The 18,078-nt window shown below is 45.5% G+C and overlaps 1 protein-coding gene across 1 annotated transcript in view; it reads right to left on the bottom strand.

The window, feature by feature from the left end:
• Nucleotides 1-5,379: 5,379 nt before the first annotated feature.
• The window catches only part of KCTD9 (potassium channel tetramerization domain containing 9), a 29,036-nt gene continuing 16,337 nt past the window's right edge, over nucleotides 5,380-18,078 (bottom strand). The window contains exons 4-12 of the mRNA XM_029066063.1: nucleotides 17,861-17,981; nucleotides 16,891-16,949; nucleotides 16,602-16,730; nucleotides 15,376-15,443; nucleotides 15,107-15,202; nucleotides 13,899-14,048; nucleotides 11,593-11,698; nucleotides 10,777-10,910; nucleotides 5,380-7,407 (exon numbers count right to left, since the gene is read on the bottom strand). Of these exons, the coding sequence (XP_028921896.1) occupies nucleotides 7,291-7,407; nucleotides 10,777-10,910; nucleotides 11,593-11,698; nucleotides 13,899-14,048; nucleotides 15,107-15,202; nucleotides 15,376-15,443; nucleotides 16,602-16,730; nucleotides 16,891-16,949; nucleotides 17,861-17,981 (980 nt within the window). The 3' untranslated portion in view covers nucleotides 5,380-7,290. The remainder of the gene's footprint in view (nucleotides 7,408-10,776; nucleotides 10,911-11,592; nucleotides 11,699-13,898; nucleotides 14,049-15,106; nucleotides 15,203-15,375; nucleotides 15,444-16,601; nucleotides 16,731-16,890; nucleotides 16,950-17,860; nucleotides 17,982-18,078) is intronic.

Here is an 18,078-nt window from a genome sequence, read left to right as displayed (position 1 = left end):
TAGTAATGGTAGTAGTAGTAGTAGTGACAGTAGTAATAGGCATAGAAAATCCTTGCCCACAAGGAGTTTACAAATTAATTGCTTGTCCAAGGACACACAGCAGGCAGATGGCAGAGCTGGGCCGACCCCTAGCCCACCCCTGCCTCTGGCCTGGAATGCCCTCAATTTGACAGATAATGACTCTCCCCTGCTTCAAAGCCTTATCCAAGGCCCATCTCCTCCAAGAGGCCTTCCCAGACTAAGCCCCAACTTTCCTCATCTCCAGCTCCCTTCTGTGTCACCCAGACTTGCTCCCTTTGCTCTTCCCCCATCCCAGCCCCAAAGCACTTATGCACATATCTGTAACTGTATTTATTTGTATAGATGTCTGTCTCCCCCCCTAGACTGTAAGCTAGTTGCGGGCAGGGAATGTGTCTTTTTATTGCTATTGTACTCTTCCAAGAGCTTAGTACAGTGCTCTGCATACAGCAAGTGCTCAGTAAATACAGTTGAATGAATGAATGAATGAATGAATGAATGAATTAGAGCCCAGGCCTTCTGATTCCTAGGCCTGTGGTCTTTCTACTGGATCACCCTACTACTGCCTTAAAGCTGGTGTCAGAAGTTTCTGTTTGATGAGGAGATGGATGGGCAACCACCGAAGGTTTTTCAATGAGTGGGTTTTTCATATGCGGACAGTGTTTTAAGGAAGGGATCTGGTTAGCCATCTGTGTTTACAGCATCAGAAATTGCACTCCATGGCCTCTTCCCCAAAAGGAAATGACCTTAAGGCTGAAATCCCCCAGCTTTTGTGCCAGGACAGTTTGGCTGCTCCAAGTCAGGCCCAGCTAGGATTCTACACTCTGCAGTTCCAGTAAACATTCCCATAGTTTAAATAATAATAATAATAGCAATTATTATGGAATTTGTTTTTTTTAATTATGGTATTTAAGTGCTTACTATGTGCCAGACACTATATTAAGTGCTAAGTGCTTACTGTGTGTTAATGATAATAATAATAATGATGGTATTTGTTAAGTGCTTACTATATGCCGAGCACTGTTCTAAGTGCTTGGGGAGGATACAGGTGGTCAGGTTGTCCCACGTGGGGCTCACAGTCTTAATCCCCATTTTACAGATGGGGTAACTGAGGCACAGAGAATTGAAGTGACTTGCCCAAGGTCACACAGCTGACAAGTGGCAGAGCTGGGATTAGAACCCATGATCTCTGACTCCCAAACCCAGTCTCCTTCCACTGAGCCACGCTGCTTCTCTAAGCACTGTTCCAAGCACTTGGGTAGATATAAATTAATCTGTTTGGAAACAGTCCCTTGTTCAACAATGGGCTTTGCTCTAAGTAAGAGAGAGAATGTATTTGGAATCCCCATTTTACAGATAAGGAAACTGAGGACCTGAGAACTGAAATGACTTGCCCAAGGTCACAGAGCAGGCAAATGGTGGAGCTGGGATTAGAACTCAAGTCTTCTGACTCCTAAGCCTGGGCTCTTTCCACTGGGACACCCTGGGACAATACCCATTAATGGTCTGACAACCAAAAGTCTAAGCACTAAAGCAGCATGGCTTAGTGGAAAGAGTCCAGGCCTGGGAGTCAGAGGTTGTGGGTTCTAATCCCTGCTCCACCACTTGTCAGCTGTGTGACCTTGGGCAAGTCATTTCACTTCTCTGGGCCTCAGTTACCTCATCTGTAAAATGGGGATGAAGACTTTGAGCCCCACGTGGGATAACCCAATTCCCTTGTCTACCCCAGCACTTAGAACAGTGCTTGGCACCTAGTAAGCACTTAACAAATACCAACATTATTATTATTATTATTCATATTAAAGCATGCATGCAGGCATCTCAATTTGCCACAGCAAGTTCCTCGTATTTTTCAAATATTTAATTAGCTTTGCTTTCCAGGCCATTGTCTGTAGATGTAATTTTGATGAAATCGCAGTAGCAGGATTATGTGAAAAACCACTCTTCATTAATCTTTTAATCAGATTAAAATAGATTAAAAAACACTCAAAAATTAAGTGAGATGACTCGGTGATTTTGCTGAACAGACAGATAATCCATTTTTCCTTGATGTGAAATCACAGCAGGAAAAACTCATGTCTGACTCTTCCTAACAAGTTGTGAGAAGATTTCTGAGAGAAATAATACCTAGGAATAATACCTAGGATTTCTGAGAGAATAATACCTAGGAATAATACCTAGGGGTGCAGCATGCTGAAAGCCAAACTTATTTGTAACTAATTTTCTATGTGATTAAAATTAAGTAACGAAATCTATTTCCTTGAACTTGGGTAAAAGTTTACAATGTTTTAAGGAAACAGTGGAAGTGGATTTGATGAGCACAGACAAATATGGGAGGCTTGCATAGTTAGTGAGTTAGCAAAGGAAATCTTGGAAACTGATCAGGGAGGAACACGATCATAGGAAAACAAGAGAGTTTCTCAACCAATTACTACCACCATGCCTTTCTTCAGAGGTGGAGTAAAGAAAGAATAAAGTATTTTTCCTACCCAAAGGTACAGAGGGTAACCCTAAGATACCCTTAGAGGGTAACCTTTAAATGCAGAATGCATCTTAGTCTTACAAGTATTATTGAAGAGAAGCAGCATGGTTTAGTGGACAGATCATAAGCCTGGGAATCAGAAGGACCTGGGTTCTAACCCCACTCCACCATTTGTTGGCTCTGTGACCTCGGTCAAGTCACTTATATTCTCTGGGCCTCAGTCACCTCATCTGTAAAATGGGGATTAAAAAAAAAATGTTGGTATTTGTTAAGCGCTTACTATGTGCTGAGCACTGTTCTAAGCGCTGGGGTAGACATGGGAATCAAGTTGTCCCACGTGGGGCTCACAGTCTTAATCCCCATTTTACAGATGAGGGAACTGAGGCACCGAGAAGTTAAGTGACTTGCCCAAAGTCACACAGCTGGCAGCTCACACAGCTCACAGCTGATTAAGGCTGTGAGCCCCACATGGGGCAGTGACTGTATCCAACCTGATTAACTTGTATCTACCCCAGTGCTTAGAACAGTGTTTGGCACATAGTAAGTGCTTAACAGGTACCATTTATTGGAAATGGCTTCATTATCCAGGCAATCGGCCAACTAATCAATTGTATTTACTGAGCACTTACTGAGATCAGGGCACTCTACTAGGTATTTGGGAAAGTACAACACATTCCCTGTCTACAGTGAGCATACAGTCTAAATGGGGAGACAGATATTAATATAATTATGGATATGTATGTAAATGCTGAGGGGCTGGGAGAGGGGATGAATTAAGGGAGCAAGTCAAGGTGATGCAGAAGAGAGTGAGAGAAAAGAAAAGGAGAGTTTAGTTAGGGCAGGCCTCTTGGAGATGTGCCTTCAATAAGGCTTTGAAGGAGGGGAGAGTAATTGTCAGATTTGAGGAGGAAGGGCATTCTCGGCCAGGGGCAGGACATGGGTGAGGGGTCAGTGGCGAGATAGATGAAATAGATACAGTTGAATAAATTGGCATTAGAGGAGCAAAGTGTGTGGTCTGTGTTATAGTAGGAGAGTAGCGAGTTGAGGTAAGAGGGGACAAGGTGATGAGTGCTTTAAAGCCAATGGTGAGACGTTTCTGTTTGATTCATAGGTGGATGGGCAATCACTGGAGGTTCTTGAGGAGTGGTGAAACATTGACTGAATGTTTTTGTAGAAAAGTGATCCAGTCAGCAGAGTGAAGGATGGACTAGAGTGGGGAGAGATAGGAGGCAGGAAGGTCAAAAAGGAAGTTGATGTGGTAATGAAATAATAATAATAATAATGTATTTGTTAAGCACTCACTATATACCAAGCACTGTTCTAAGCGCTGGGGTAGATACAAGGTAATCAGGTTGTCCCACAAAGGGCTCACAGTCTTAATCCCCATTTTACAGATGAGGTAACGGAGGCACAGAGAAGTGAAGTGCCTTGCCCAAAGTCACAGAGCTGACAAGTGGCAGAGTCGGGATTAGAACCCATGAACTTCTGACTCCCAGGCCCGTGCTCTATCCACTAGGCCATCCTTGGTTTAATGTGGTAGCACTTTGGAGAAGAGATGGATTTTAGTGATGTTGTGAAGGTTAAACTGAGAGGATTTAGTGATAGATCAAATACATGGTTTGAATGAGACAGAGTCAAGGATAAGACCAAGTTTAAGAGCTTGTGAGATAGGCAAGGGCAAAAGGATTTACTGACACATTCTCTCCCAATGCAACACTGGAATTCATTAGCTTCTTCTCTCCCTCCCACCCCCTAACTGTGGGAGTCCATCAAGGCTGTTCTGGGGCCCCTTCTATTCTCCATCTACAACCACTCCCTTGAAGGATTCATTCACTCCCTTGGGATGATTCCCAAATCTACCTTTCTAGCCCCGATTTCTCTCTTCTCTGCAGTCTCATATTTCCTCACCTTCAGGATAGCTCTACTTGGATGTCTTGCTGACATTTCAAACTTAAACATGATCAAAACAGAACTTCTCATCTTCCCACTCAAACACTGTCCTCCCCGAGTTTCTCATCACTGTAGAGAGCACCACTGTCCTCCCTGTCTCACAAGCCCATAACCTTGGTATAATCCTCATCTCTGTCACGTTGCCAAAATCCACCCTTTCTTCTTCAACTAAACTACTACTATGCTGATCCAACCACTTATTGCTTTAATTATTGCATCAGCCTCCTTGCTGACCTACCTTCTTCCTGTTCCTCCCCACTCCAGTCCATCCTTCGCTCTGCTGCCTGGATCATTTCTCTACACAAATGTTCAGTCCATGTTTCCCCACTCAAGATCCTCCATACCACTGGCTTCAATCAGCTTGCCTCACTGATGAATTGCTACAACCCAGCTCGTACACTTCACTCCTCTAACACCAACCTATCCACTGTACCTTGAACTCACCTAACTGGCTGCCAACACTTTGCCTCTGCCCTCCCTGGAACTCCCTCCCCCTTCATATTGGACAGACTACCACTATCTCTACCTTCAACGCCCTCCTAAAATCACACCTTCCAGAGACCTTCCACGGCTGAGCTCTCATTTCCCCTCCCTTCCCTTCCCTCTGCATCACCTTTGATCTTGGATCCATAGCTCTTGACCAGTTGATACTCAGCCCACCCTCAACTCCATGGCACTTCTGATCCTATCCTTACACTCTTCTATTTCCCCTATTTGTAATTTTAGCTCCTCCTGGGCAGGGATCAGGTACTTTCCCAAGTGCTTAGTACAGTCCTCTTCACAGAAGTGTTCCGTAAACATGACTGACTGAGAAGAAATTTTCCTGGTTACCGTCTACTTGGAAACAAGTGCTGATTTCAGAACCCAGTGAAGAAATACGGGCAGAATGACCGTAATTTTAATTCAAAAGCAAGAAACGAAACTGCCCGTTAACTTTTCAGATGGTTTTTATTGGTGCAGTTTACATTAGACTTGAAATCTGCAGTGTCTGAGCATATCCTCCTGCATTTTAAAGTCACGTCAGAAGAGGTACCTATTTTTCTCTTTTTCGATGAATAAACAATGCATTCTATAATTACTGAAAATAGAGTACAGCAATGAAATGGAGTATTTAAATATAATTTATACACATACTGATTATGAAAATAGATCTCTCAATACAATATTCTGCTTCTGTTTGGTAAAAAAAACAATAAAGCAAAGAAAATAATTCACTTTTTAAATTGCTTTCCAACACCCCTGGAGCTTTGGTCTTCTCTCCTTCTGCATACATCACCCTACGCAAACACAGTAATGTTCAGGAAAGCTTTGCATATGTAGAGAAAAATAAACTCCATAAACATCTAACATGCCAGGTTCTTAGTTGATTTCTCCAGACAGGGTGGATCTGTTGAGAGGACTCTCTCAGAGGGTTAAGCCACGGCCAGAGGCCAGAGCCCAGACAGGGCCAGGCCAGGCCAGGCCAGATCCTTGCTACGCACCTGCCAGATGCTTCCCAGAGGCACCAGCCTCCAGTTTTCTCTTTCTAAAAAAACAACACAAAAAACAAGACAAAATCCGCAGGTGCCGATATGGGGGTAGGGAGGTGGGGCAGTGGGGCCTGTCTCCTGGGCATGGCCACCGCCTGCCAACTGCTAATTGTTGAGTTCCTAGCGGGGCAATTTAACCCTTCACTTCCCACGGTCCAGTTTTAGCGGCAATGATAGTTTTGACTCCCAAAGAAGGGCTGATTACAGAATGCATTTGATTTTTCAAGTGTAGAAGACGGGATGGGAGTCAGCACTAGGTTTCCATGAGTTAGTCAGCATCTGAGGCCACACAATGTTGTTCAGGCCCCAGCCTTATTTGGTTTAGAAGGTTCTGAATGTGCTTGTTGAATGGCAGATGGACTAACTAGGGTGGAGCAAATCAACTGGATCTTTTGGTGACTGGTGGAACTTGGCCAGAGTGAAAAGTTGTTTAACGGCAAACCACAAGGAGTCGTGTAAAACAAACCAGAAGCTTCACAGAAGCCCCTCAGAGAGTCTGGCCAGTGTACATGTGGAGGGATGGAGAGGGGAAGAGAGAGAGAGGGAGGGGGAGAGAGAGAAAGAGACAGAGAGACTTGCCACACAAAATAGTCCCAATCCATCCCATTGCTCCCAAACACACACATTAAAGTAATTTTCCTCAGTTGTGGAGAACTGAGAACTTCTTTTGTTTCGCTGCTGCTCTGCCCTAAAAAAAATGAGCATTATGAAAAATACCTGAAGAGAGAGGCTTGCTGAGCTTGGCCCCAACATACCCATATTACGTGACAGTTTCTACAGGTCAAAATAAGCCAACGGTGGTAACTCTAACTCTAAAGCTAACTGTAAACCTGAAATTTGTCTTGCTGCATGAAATTGAAGTTTAAGTATTTATATTGCATCTACAGACTTAATAAATATAATTGCATATGTTGTGCTTTTCATAAATTAAAATCCTCCAATGCTCTTCAAACCGAGAAGTTGTTTCCATAATACACCCGTTTCAAAGCAAAAAATAATACTGACCATCACTGGTTAAAAATGAGCAGACCCTCTTACCCCAGCTCACCTGAAAGACAGCAGTAGAGTTGATTTTCCCTACATCTACAGAATAAATGCTGTCCCCTTCTAACTGGGGATGAGGGGAGGGAGGTCAGAGATATTTCCTTAGGCACTACTGAGGATGTTCATTATCATCTAATGGATTTTTTAAAATTCTCTAAACAGTTCTGTTCCTGCTCTGCGGATGAGCAGGAGAGTGAGGGGTCACTGCTGTGAGGATGCCTCTCTTCTTCCCGAGTAGGTGGCCATCCCATCGGCTCCCCCAGGTTCTTATCGGACGCTCTGGGACATGTGGAGGGGCGTGAGCATCTCTTCAAAGATCGCCCCCTTCACGTTGGAGCCTCTCAAGTTGGCTTCTTGGAGATCACAGCCAGACAGGTCACAATTCTGAAATGCAAACCCCAAATTCCTTTTAGCATGAAGAGGCCTCGGTCTACTTGCTGCTTCCCATGTGATTGTGACACTGTGCCGAATGACAGTCAAACTGCAGAGAGCACCAGGTGAGCTCCAAACCTACGAATAATCATGGTGCTATTTGTTCAACACTTACTACTATGCACTGTTAGCACTGTACTAAGCCGTGGGGTCATTACCATGTAATCAGGTGGGACACAGTCCCTGGTCCACATGGGCCTCACAGTCTAAGCAGGAGGGAGTACAGGTATTGAATTCCCATTTTACAGGTGAGGAAACCCAAGCATGAAGACGTTAGGTGATTTGCCCAAGGTCACACAGCAGACTCGCGGCATAGGCAGGACCAGAACTCAGGTTCTCTGATGTCCAGGCCTGTGCTCTTCATTCATTCACTCATTCAATCATATTTATTGAGTGCTTACTGTGTGCCGAGCACAGTACTAAGCGCTCGGAAAGTACAATTTGGCAATACAGAGAGACATTCCCTGCCCACAACAGCTAACGTTCTAGAAGGGGGCAGACAGACATCAAAGCAAGTCAACAGGCATCACCTCACAGGTCCTTTTTGACATTGGCCAGGAGAGGTGTAAGAAAGCAGAGGAGAATAACATCTACCAACAGGCAGAGGAACTGATTGCTACACTTTCCAGCAGCCACGGGGGCTTCCTGGGATGACTTTGCTTCCATCCACCTCTGTTGTCAAACCAAGAGTTTATAAGGGGCCTCTGCCGGCTTTTCCTTGTGACTTGGCTGCTGTAATGTAGTGAGTTTCTCCATTTGCCTCAGCAATTTTACAGGAAAACAAGCCTGAGAGATGAGGGTGGTGATTTACACTGGGTTTGTCTGTTTTTTTCCCTTTTTTCGGCAAACACTTTAGAGCAAAATTTCCAATGGAAGCCGGGTTCCCTAGCCCAAGTTACGGAGCCTCTATCGCTGAGGCCAGGGACTTAGATAAGGCTACTCAAACCTATAAGAGCTGCTCATCTGCCTTTGGGATTTGTGATTTATTTCTGAATTTGTGACTTCCACTTTGAATCCCTTCCTGAATTGTTTCAAGGGTATCAATAATTAGTAATTATGGTATTTGCTAAGTGTTTACTACGGGTCAAGCATTGTTCTAAATACTGGGGTAGATATTCCACAAGGGGCTCATGGTATCAAGGCAGAGTATTGTGGTCTAGTGGAAGGAGCACTTGCTCCCTTATTTCTTTGTCCATCTCATATCACTAACACTTCCAGCCCTGAATCACCTCCCCAGTCTGCCTCCTTCCCTCTTGGGCATGAGCCGCAGACAGCTGCTGGAGGAAATCTAGATGGCAGGCTGAACTCGTCCACTTCAAGTTTATCCCTGCATGCGTTAACTCTGTCTCTCCTCTGCCCGACAAAATGATTTCTCCAACCTACTGACACCCACACCCATTGCTCTCGCCAGCTGTTGCAGACATTTGATTCCCTCTTCAAACCCCTGTCCCCCTGCCTACTCCAACCCTTGCCCCTAATGACCTGGCCATCTACTTAATTGAAACCGTTAGGCATGGTCTCCCCCAAAATCTCCCCTGTCTCTCCCTAGACCCTCTCCACTCATGCCCCTTCTTCAACTCTCCCATCTTTCCCAGCAGTATCTCTAGAGGAGATTCTCCTGCCTCCTTTCAAAATCCACCGCCTCTACCTTTGCATCCAACCCCATCCCTTCGCACTTTCTTCAACTGCTCACTCTCCAACAGCTTCTTCCCCACTGCTTTCAAACATGTCCATGTCTCCCCATCTGTCAATCCATCACTAAATCCTTCTGGTTCAACCTTCAAAATATTGCTAAAATCTACCCACTACCCTCCATTCAAACTTCTACCACGTTAATCCAACCACTTTTTGGATCCCATCTCGATTACTGTCTCAACCTCCTTGCTGACCTCTCTGCCTTCTGTCTCTCCCCACTCCAGTCCACATTTCACTCTGCTGCCCAGGCCTCCATATGACTTTACCCGAGTTGCTCAGAGGGACCAGAGAAACCTGGAGAGACTGGGACTAGCACCCCTGTACCCAGGAAGACCTGGGGCAGTGTTGGCTTCAAGTTGTGCAGTTTAGGGCCTCATCCCCATTCTAGGCCAACCACTCTAGTCTTAGAGAAGCAGCATGGCCTAGTGGATAAAGCATGGGCCTGGGAGTCAGAAGATCATGGATTCTAATCCTGGCTCTGCCACTTGACTGCTGTGTGACCTTGGGTAAGCCACTTCACTTCTCTGTGCCTCAAATTACCTCATCTGTAAAATGGGGATTAAGACTGTGAACCCCACGTGGGACAACCTGATTACCTTTTATCTTCCCCAGCACTTAGAACAGTGCTTGGCACATAGTAAGTGCTTAACAAATATCGTAATTGTTATTACTACTATTAGGTCCATATCTGAAAGGAGCTGGCAGGGCCGGGGGGAGCCGGGGTGCATGCGATGTCACTGGTCAGCCTGGGAAACGGTGGTCAAAAGGGCGAAGGAGTTTGGTTGTCAATGAACAGACTTGGGTTTAAAACCTAGTTGCAAGCCCATTCTAAAAACCATGAAAACTAAGTCTCCCCATGGCCCATCGGATACCAGGCATCAGTGACATCATCACAAGGCTGGGCCCTTCACAGAGGGATGAGAGAACTCCTTATTCCTACTGGGAATGATGGCTGCTCTCCAGCTCCCACCTCTAGAGCGTAAGCTTGTTGTGGACAGGGAATGTGTCTATTGTTGTACTGTACTCTCCCAAGCGCTTAGTGCAGTGCTCTGCAAACAGTAAGAGCTCAATAGATATGAATGAATGAATGAATGAATAGAGTCTAGTGTGCCACTGTCTAGTGCCCGCTGCCCATGAAGTGAGATGAAGGGAGTGGAGCAGGGCACAGACTATCTGCCTGGGGCCCAGGCCCAGACCCAGACCCAGTCTGAAGACACAGGATAATGCCGGCTTCCCCACCTGACTGTATTATGATCTCCAGCTCAACAAAAGCTTTTGGCCTTTCTGTAGCAAAACACCTGCCTAGAAAGAAGTTAAACAAGTTGAAAACCTCGGAGTTGGACAGCTTCTGATAAAAATTACAAGACTGCAGGCCCAAGTTAGGAGAGATGTAAAAGAAAAACAAACAAAAAAACACCAAAAAAAAGAAAAAAGAGCCAAATCTCCAAATAGGACATTAATATCTATTACCTGTAAGATGAAATTCCCAGTGACATCCACACTTGCTGAGAGGCTCACTTCCCAGGATTGCTGGGGGACCTGCCAGCTGATTGTTAGGATCTCTGCATTCACTTACCAACCCCTGTCCCCTTCTTGCCTCTCCCCCACCCAAAACCGATCACTCACCTCTAAATCCGTCCCTGCCAGAGTTGCTCCTCTAAGGTTACAGTTCTTCAGCTTTGCGTTTTTTAACGTAGCCACTCGGAGGTTAATTCCTGTCATTTGACTTCCTTCCATATCCACCCCTTTCAGATTAGCACCTCAAAAAAAAAAAATCCTGTCAACATCAACCACCTATATTAAACTTCTGGGCAAACTGCAATGATGAAACTTAAAAAAAAAAAACAACACCTCTCTATGTGAAGTTTAATGTGTCAGGCAGTGTTGGAGCTCCTCAGAGATAGGCTAAATCCACTATTAATGCAAACTTGGGAGAGCATGGCCTTATCCTCCATGCTTGTTCACACCAGTGTTTCTCCTTTTGGGATTCTCCAAGGAAAATGATTTTTGTTGGCCAAAAAGGCAGCCGTTAATAGAAGATACTAAAGGTAAAACTCTACTAAGCAGTCATTCATTCATTCAATAGTATTTATTGAGCGCTTACTATGTGCAGAGCACTGTACTAAGCGCTTGGAATGAACAAGTCGGCAACAGATAGAGACAGTCCCTGCCCTTTGACGGGCTTACAGTCTAATCGGGGGAGACAGACAGACAAGAACAGTGGCAATAAATAGAGTCAACGGAACACCGCCCCTCCCAGCTTTGGACTGGTACAAGACTACAGTGGGCGTGGGTAGAACCTGCCTGGGCAATTAATCACCTGTGGGGATCAACGTACAATATCTGTCGGCCTAGGCCCATCACTCCTACACCACCGTCACCCCAGGCCTTCAATTTAAGTCTGACTTTCCTTTTAAAAAAGATGGGGAAATACGATCTTACCTTCCAAATTGGCCTTAAGGCCCGAGGGATCTTCAAAATTACATAATTTTAGAGATGCTCCTTCAGCATTGGAACAAAGCATCTTCACACCCTGGAGGTTTGCACACTGGTAGAGAAATAAGAGCCAGTTATGCTATAAGGAAGCTCAAGGATAAATCATGGTTCAAATAGTAAAAAATCATCTTACGATTCAAGAGAAATGGGTAATGCTGCTTTTCCTTGCCTCTCACATCTCTCGAAACACCGTCCCAAAAAGCAAGAGCTGGTCCCTGCTTTTTAATCTCATCCCACACAGATACCCATGAGTGAGAGCTACTTCCTAAGGAGAAAAACTTTCCAACAGGAACAGAAAGTCCATATCCATAGAGAAGCAGCGTGGCGCAGTGGAAAGAGCACGGGCTTTGGAGTCAGGGCTCATGAGTTCGAATCCCAGCTCTGCCACTTGTCAGCTGTGTGACTGTGGGCAAGTCACTTAACTTCTCTGTGCCTCAGTTCCCTCATCTGTAAAATGGGGATTAAGACTGTGAGCCCCACGTGGGACGACCTGATTCCCCTGTGTTTACCCCAGCGCTTAGAACAGTGCTCTGCACATAGTAAGCGCTTAACAAGTACCAACATTAATATCTTGGGCAAATTGCTTCACTGCCCTGTGCCTCAGTTATCTTATCTGTAAAATGGGGACTAAGACTGTCAATCCCCTATGGGGCATGAACCGGGTCCAACCTTATTCTACCCCAGCGCTTAGTACAGTGTCTGGCCCAAGATAAGCACATAACAAATACCATAAAAAAAAGTAATGATAATGGTACCTGTTAAGTGCTTACTATGTGCCAAGCAGTGTGGAAGATCTAGAATAATCAGGTTGGATCCAATCCCTCTCCCACATGGGGCTCACAGTTTAAGTAGAAGGGAGAGAGGGCAGGTACTGAATCCCCATTTTCCAGAAGAGCAAACTGACCCCCAGAGAAGTGAAGCTGCTTGCCCAAGATCACAGAGCAGGAAAATGATGAAGCCGGAATTAGAACTCAGATCCTCTGGCTCCCAGGCGAGGGCTCTTTCCACTAGGTTGTGCTAGATTCTGAATTGAGGCTTTTCACCAAGTTTTTTTGTTTGATTTTTCATTGTAGAGGTCAGAGAAATAAAAAGTAAAGCTCCTAGACCTAAGAGCACCCTAGCAGAGCTGTAAGCAAGGGAAAGAGAAGGTGTGGGGAGGAGCTTGTCCTTGGCCTTCCTTAGTTTGTGCTGCTCACAGAGAAAATGCCTGGGAGGCCGCAAAGACTGCCATTTTTGCCATTACCATGACTACGAAAGGTGAGGGAGCCAGCTGCGTTGCAGTCTACCGTGCACAGGAGCATGGAAGAATGTGACTTCTGCAGCAGAGACTTCCGCCTCCCAGGCCCTTTGGCCAGCCTGGTCTCTCGTGGTTACCTTGTGATTACTAGACCTGTTTACTGCCTGCCCAGAGGACAGCTCGGCTGCTAAGCTAGCCACCACAGAAGGAAATGGCCAGGCAGTTGAGGGCTAAGGACACCCATGAGTCACAGGAGTGATGACTGGCCTCCTGCTGGCCCTGTTTATTTAGCCTAATCCATGCCCAGAGGACAGAGATCCTGGAACTCACCATCTGGTGTGACTTTTTCTTGCCAAACCCATCTGAATCTCTCCCTACTCAACAGGACAGACTTATCAGAGCTCCTTGAGATTGTTGCCCAAGGATCACACGGTGCCAGTTAGGACCATTTGCTGTTTTCTGCTGTCTTTTCTTGCTTGTCCCCCTCCTCAGCGGGGGGTGCCATCGAGGAGAGGGAAAGCCCCCGAGAGAGGCGCTGGTGGAGCGAAGTGACAATGAGGTCAAGTTTCGTTGTGTGGCTCCATATGGGACCTCCCTCCCCTGCTGCCTCCTCAAGCTGAGCTTCAACCTTCTCCCCTTGTCCGGCGGCCCAAAGCCGCGAGACAGTTGAAGGGAAAGGATGAATGGTGATGGTTAAAGGAAAAAAAGAGAAGGCAACCACAAGTGAAAGACTGAGGATTTAGAATGGGAAACAAGTGTTACAAAGAGAGGGCATGAAAAGTTGCCTGGACAGATAAGCTGTCTTTCCATCCCAAGGGGAAGTTTTAATTTCAGGGGCAGTTTTAAATTCGGCTTTGTTTGGTTTCTGAAGCGCTCATCTGCATGTGATACTCAACAAGTTCCAGACTCCAGATTCAGACCCTGCCATGTAGTTAAGGCCCCAACCCCTGCAAACTTACAGTCTAATGAAATGGAAATGCAAAGCCTCCACCTTGAAAAAGGGACCGGTCCTTACATCAAGCACTGATCCTGAGAGATCGGCTCGCTCAAGATTTGCACAGCAGAGGTTGGCGTGAGCTAAGTTGCAGCGACTTAAATTGGCCATCTTGAAGTTGATGTATCGCAAGTCCAAACGAGAAAGATCAGCACCGCTGAAATTCAGCCCCTTCAGAAAGAAACAAAACAGAACATGTGGGCTGCAAGGGTTAAGTCGGCTTCCAACCGGCTACTGATCCTCCTCCCTTTCCCACTTGGGACCAGCCAGCGGTGCAGGGCGCTTTGCCACTGCACGTGAGCTGGGCCAGTTTCTAGATGTGGTAGGACCGAGATGGAAGAGTTCATCCTTGTGCACGGGTGCTCCACTACGTCTGTGTGTGCACGTGCGTGTGGGTGCACCCAAGGCAATGGCAGGGGCGTGGAGTGCCATCTGGGTGGTGGTTGGAGGTCCCCCTGGAGCCGCAGGGGCTCCCTTGGCAGGTCAGAAGCCTGGGGCAGTGGCCTCGGGACCTGAGATCTAGGCTGCCGGGCCCCGTCCGGGGGGTCTTTAGAGGAAAACCTTCCAGTCCCCCCTTCTCTGGCAGGGCCAGATGTACACTGTGGGATTAGGATATCACATGACCTACTAGAGAAGCTGAGAAGAGAAGCCTGCCCACCTAATTGGCAGGCCCCCGGGTCCCCCAGCCCACCCCATCGCTTTGCCTGAGTAAAGTGCTTCCCTGGAACTTGTTCTTCCGTTCCTTCTGCCCTGATGACTCCAGGGAAGCAATCCCTGGGAACAACTTGAGTGGGATAATGGGTTTATTACACACTACTGTAATTTTACACGTGAGCTCCCTTAGAGGGGGACTCCGGTATGTGCTTTCTGACGCTGCCTCTGTTTCCTAGGAAAGCCGGTCGGATGGTACCTATTTATTCACCAAAAATCCCCGGGGCTGGAGTCGGGGGCGGGGTGTGGCTTGCAAGAGAGGGTCGGCTTTTTAGGTAGTACTGTACGTATTCTAGCACAAAGCACCCCTAGAGGGCCGGCGTTGAAAAAGCACACATCATCTCCACGACACTGAGGAGTCAGTGGAGGGAGCTGGCATGCACCCCGTTATTTTCTGTCGAGACGAAAATTTGCAAATGTTGATTTCCCAGTCAATGAGCTCTTTGAGAGATTCCTGAGAGCCATCAATAACCACTACAGGAAGCCTCTTTAGCCAGAGGATGCAAAGACAAAGGTACCTGGCAACGCAGCTCGGATTTGGTCGGGGTGGCGAGCAGGAAACGGACAAACTCCTTTCGGGATATTGGAGAATGGTCCTCTGCTGGTTGAGAATTCTTAGAGATACATTGGGAGAAGCTTGCTCAGTACACTTCCTTACACAGTTGTGGCAAGTGTTACAATAGTCAAAAGATTTGTAAGTAATAATAATAATAATAATAATGATAATAATGATAATAATGATGGTATTCATTAAGCAGTTAAATGAAAGCAGTGTGAAACGAGTTACCTTTATCGCTACTTCTAAATGTTCAATCAGTGAATCAATTCCAAAAAATCTGGCTTCTTCTAACACACCTACCCAAAAACAAAAATAAGTGACATTTGTAAGACTACATCCTATGCTAATATATTTCTTTTCAATTCTCTAAGTCAAGCTCTACGGGGGAGGTACATCAACCACTTCCTGGATGTCAAATATGAAGCACTGTTTCAAGCATCGAACAATACTGCTGATGTTAAACAAGGAAGACTAAAAGAACATAAACAGATAAGATGATCGCTCAAAACACCTTCATAATAATAATAATAATTGTGGTATACCTTCTGCATCACCCTTGCGTTTAGGTCTGTATCCTTTAAGCACTGGCTATTCAACCCACTCTCAGCTCCGCAACACTTATGTATACAACATAGTTCAAATTAACTTCTGTCTTCCCCTCTAGACTGTACGCTCCTGAAGGGCAAGGAATAGGTCTACTAACTCTCCCAAGTGCTTAGTAGAATGCTCTGCACACCGTAAGCGTCAATAAATACCATTGATTGGTTATACAGATGAGGAAACTGAGGCATAGAGAAATGACTTACCCAAGGCTACATAGCAAATTAATTAGAAAATTAATTGTCTGTCAGATTTGAGGAGGGAGGGCATTCTAGGCCAGAGGCAGGACATAGCGAGGGGTCTTCGGCAAGAGATGGGCTGTACCTGGGCTGGCCTCAGGAAGGTTTTCCCCAGGATAACAGACCTTTTCTGGGTCTTCACAAATCCAAGAGAAACTAATCATCAATCCTTTCCTCCTCTGCCCACTCCCTCCTGCCTTGTATGATAAGACAAACTGTCCCTGGTGCGTATACACACACACATGCACATGTACTTATTTGCTCCTCCCACCTGCCGTCCCCTGTGACCATCCCCAGTGACCATGCTCAACTCCCGGTTGAGCAGCTTACCACGGTAAAATGTTTTTTGTGCAAATTTGTTAAGGGGAAAGGGAAAGCTTCTGAAAAGGGAATAAAATATCCACAAGAAGAATTTCAGTTGGCCACTGTCAAGTTATTCAGTAGGCTAATCTTCCAATTACATATTCTGTTTCACAATTTCCACTGTTTTGGACTGCCAGACACTATTACAGCAGGCAAGAGAATTTTTAAAGAAACCCTTGCACTGCATTTTAAGCCCACCACAGTTAAAAACAGCATTTTCAGAGGCTTTATAGTAATAGCTGTAAGATTTACCCAATAAATTAATGCCATCATTTACAATGAGTTGTCCGTGACGCAGGTAATTCAAAATCGGTTCAAAGTACTCGGGACTGCGGTCAATTAAGAAAGCTCCTCTGTGATCTTGCTTATTTCCCCAGGCATCTGCAATCACATTACATTGAAAAAAAACCCATGGTAAGATTTGGGGGAAATAAAAATTGACTATCTTCTTATCACCAACAGAGGCAGATTCTTGCTTCAAATCAGTGTAACAATGAAAATGAACAGATCCTCCCATTCATGAACATTACAATGCACTCACCTTTGTCTTTGAACATGTGGGCCAACATACTATCAGGCTCTTTATTTACTAAAGTGCTCCTGAAAATTCAGAAAAAATCAGTCAATTTGGAAAGCATTCAATAAAATGCCTTTTGTTAAAATCCTTCTAAGTGGCTCTTCCTTTGGTCTAATTTTTGATATAGTCTCCTAATGGGGTACGCTTTATCGCCTTATATATATATAACCACTGCTTCAGCTTTCTTGGGCAAATGCATACAACTTGATAGTTAAAATAATACAGTCTAATCCCAAATATGAAGTTAGTATTAATGATAATAACAATAATAACAACAGTAATTGTAGTATTTATTAAGTGCTTACTATGTGCCTGGAACCAAAATAAATGTTGGGGTAGATAAAAGATAACCAGATCAAACACGGTCCCTGTCCCACTTGGGTCTCACAGTCTAAGTAAGGGGGAGAACAGATATTGAATCCCATTTTACAGATGAGGAAACTGAGGCACAGAGAAGTGACTTGTCCAAGACACGGAGCGGTTAAGTGGCAGATCTGGCATTGGAACCCAGGTCCTCTGACTCCCAGGCCCAGGCTCTTTCCACTAAGCCGTGATGCTTCCCTAGTGATTAAGATGATTTTGCTCTGAAGGGGGCAGTATGCACTCTGCAGTACGAAACACCCTTTTCTATAAAATGGCACAATTAATGTTTTAAACTTCTGATGACCTCAGAATGAATTAAGAGTTGCTTGAACTTGAGAATGAGCTGAAACTGTTTTAAAAAGCACCCATTTTCAAGATGTGAACTGTGAGTTCTGGGGGAAATTTTTCCTCCATTTTACTTCAACAGAAAAGGTCAGGTTCGCGTCCTGAAAATGTATGTTTCTTCAAGTTTGGTTTCTGTTCAAGCAACACTTGAATTGCTGTGGAGACAATGAGCAATCTATATTCATTCAACTCTTCTCCAGAGAGATCGGGCAAGTAGCACTTCTACCGTGTGGTTGTAAAGTACCGCCCTCCGACATTGAGCGTTAGCCAGTCTGTGTGGGACCCCGTTAGTCCTTCGGGGGTCCGGGGCTCCGTCGGAGTGTCCGTCGGGGGGTCCGTTTGAGGATCTGTTGGAGGTAGATAATCAAAGTCACGCAGGCCCTGGCACTGGCATGGGCTTTTCCTAAAGACCACCGAGGGCCTGGAGAGATACTACCTAACTGA

Source organism: Ornithorhynchus anatinus, chromosome 5 (assembly GCF_004115215.2).
Source record: "Ornithorhynchus anatinus isolate Pmale09 chromosome 5, mOrnAna1.pri.v4, whole genome shotgun sequence".
NCBI classification, from domain to species: domain Eukaryota; kingdom Metazoa; phylum Chordata; class Mammalia; order Monotremata; family Ornithorhynchidae; genus Ornithorhynchus; species Ornithorhynchus anatinus.
Note: the sequence above shows the minus strand (reverse complement) of the source record. Positions and strands in the feature narration are given on the sequence as shown.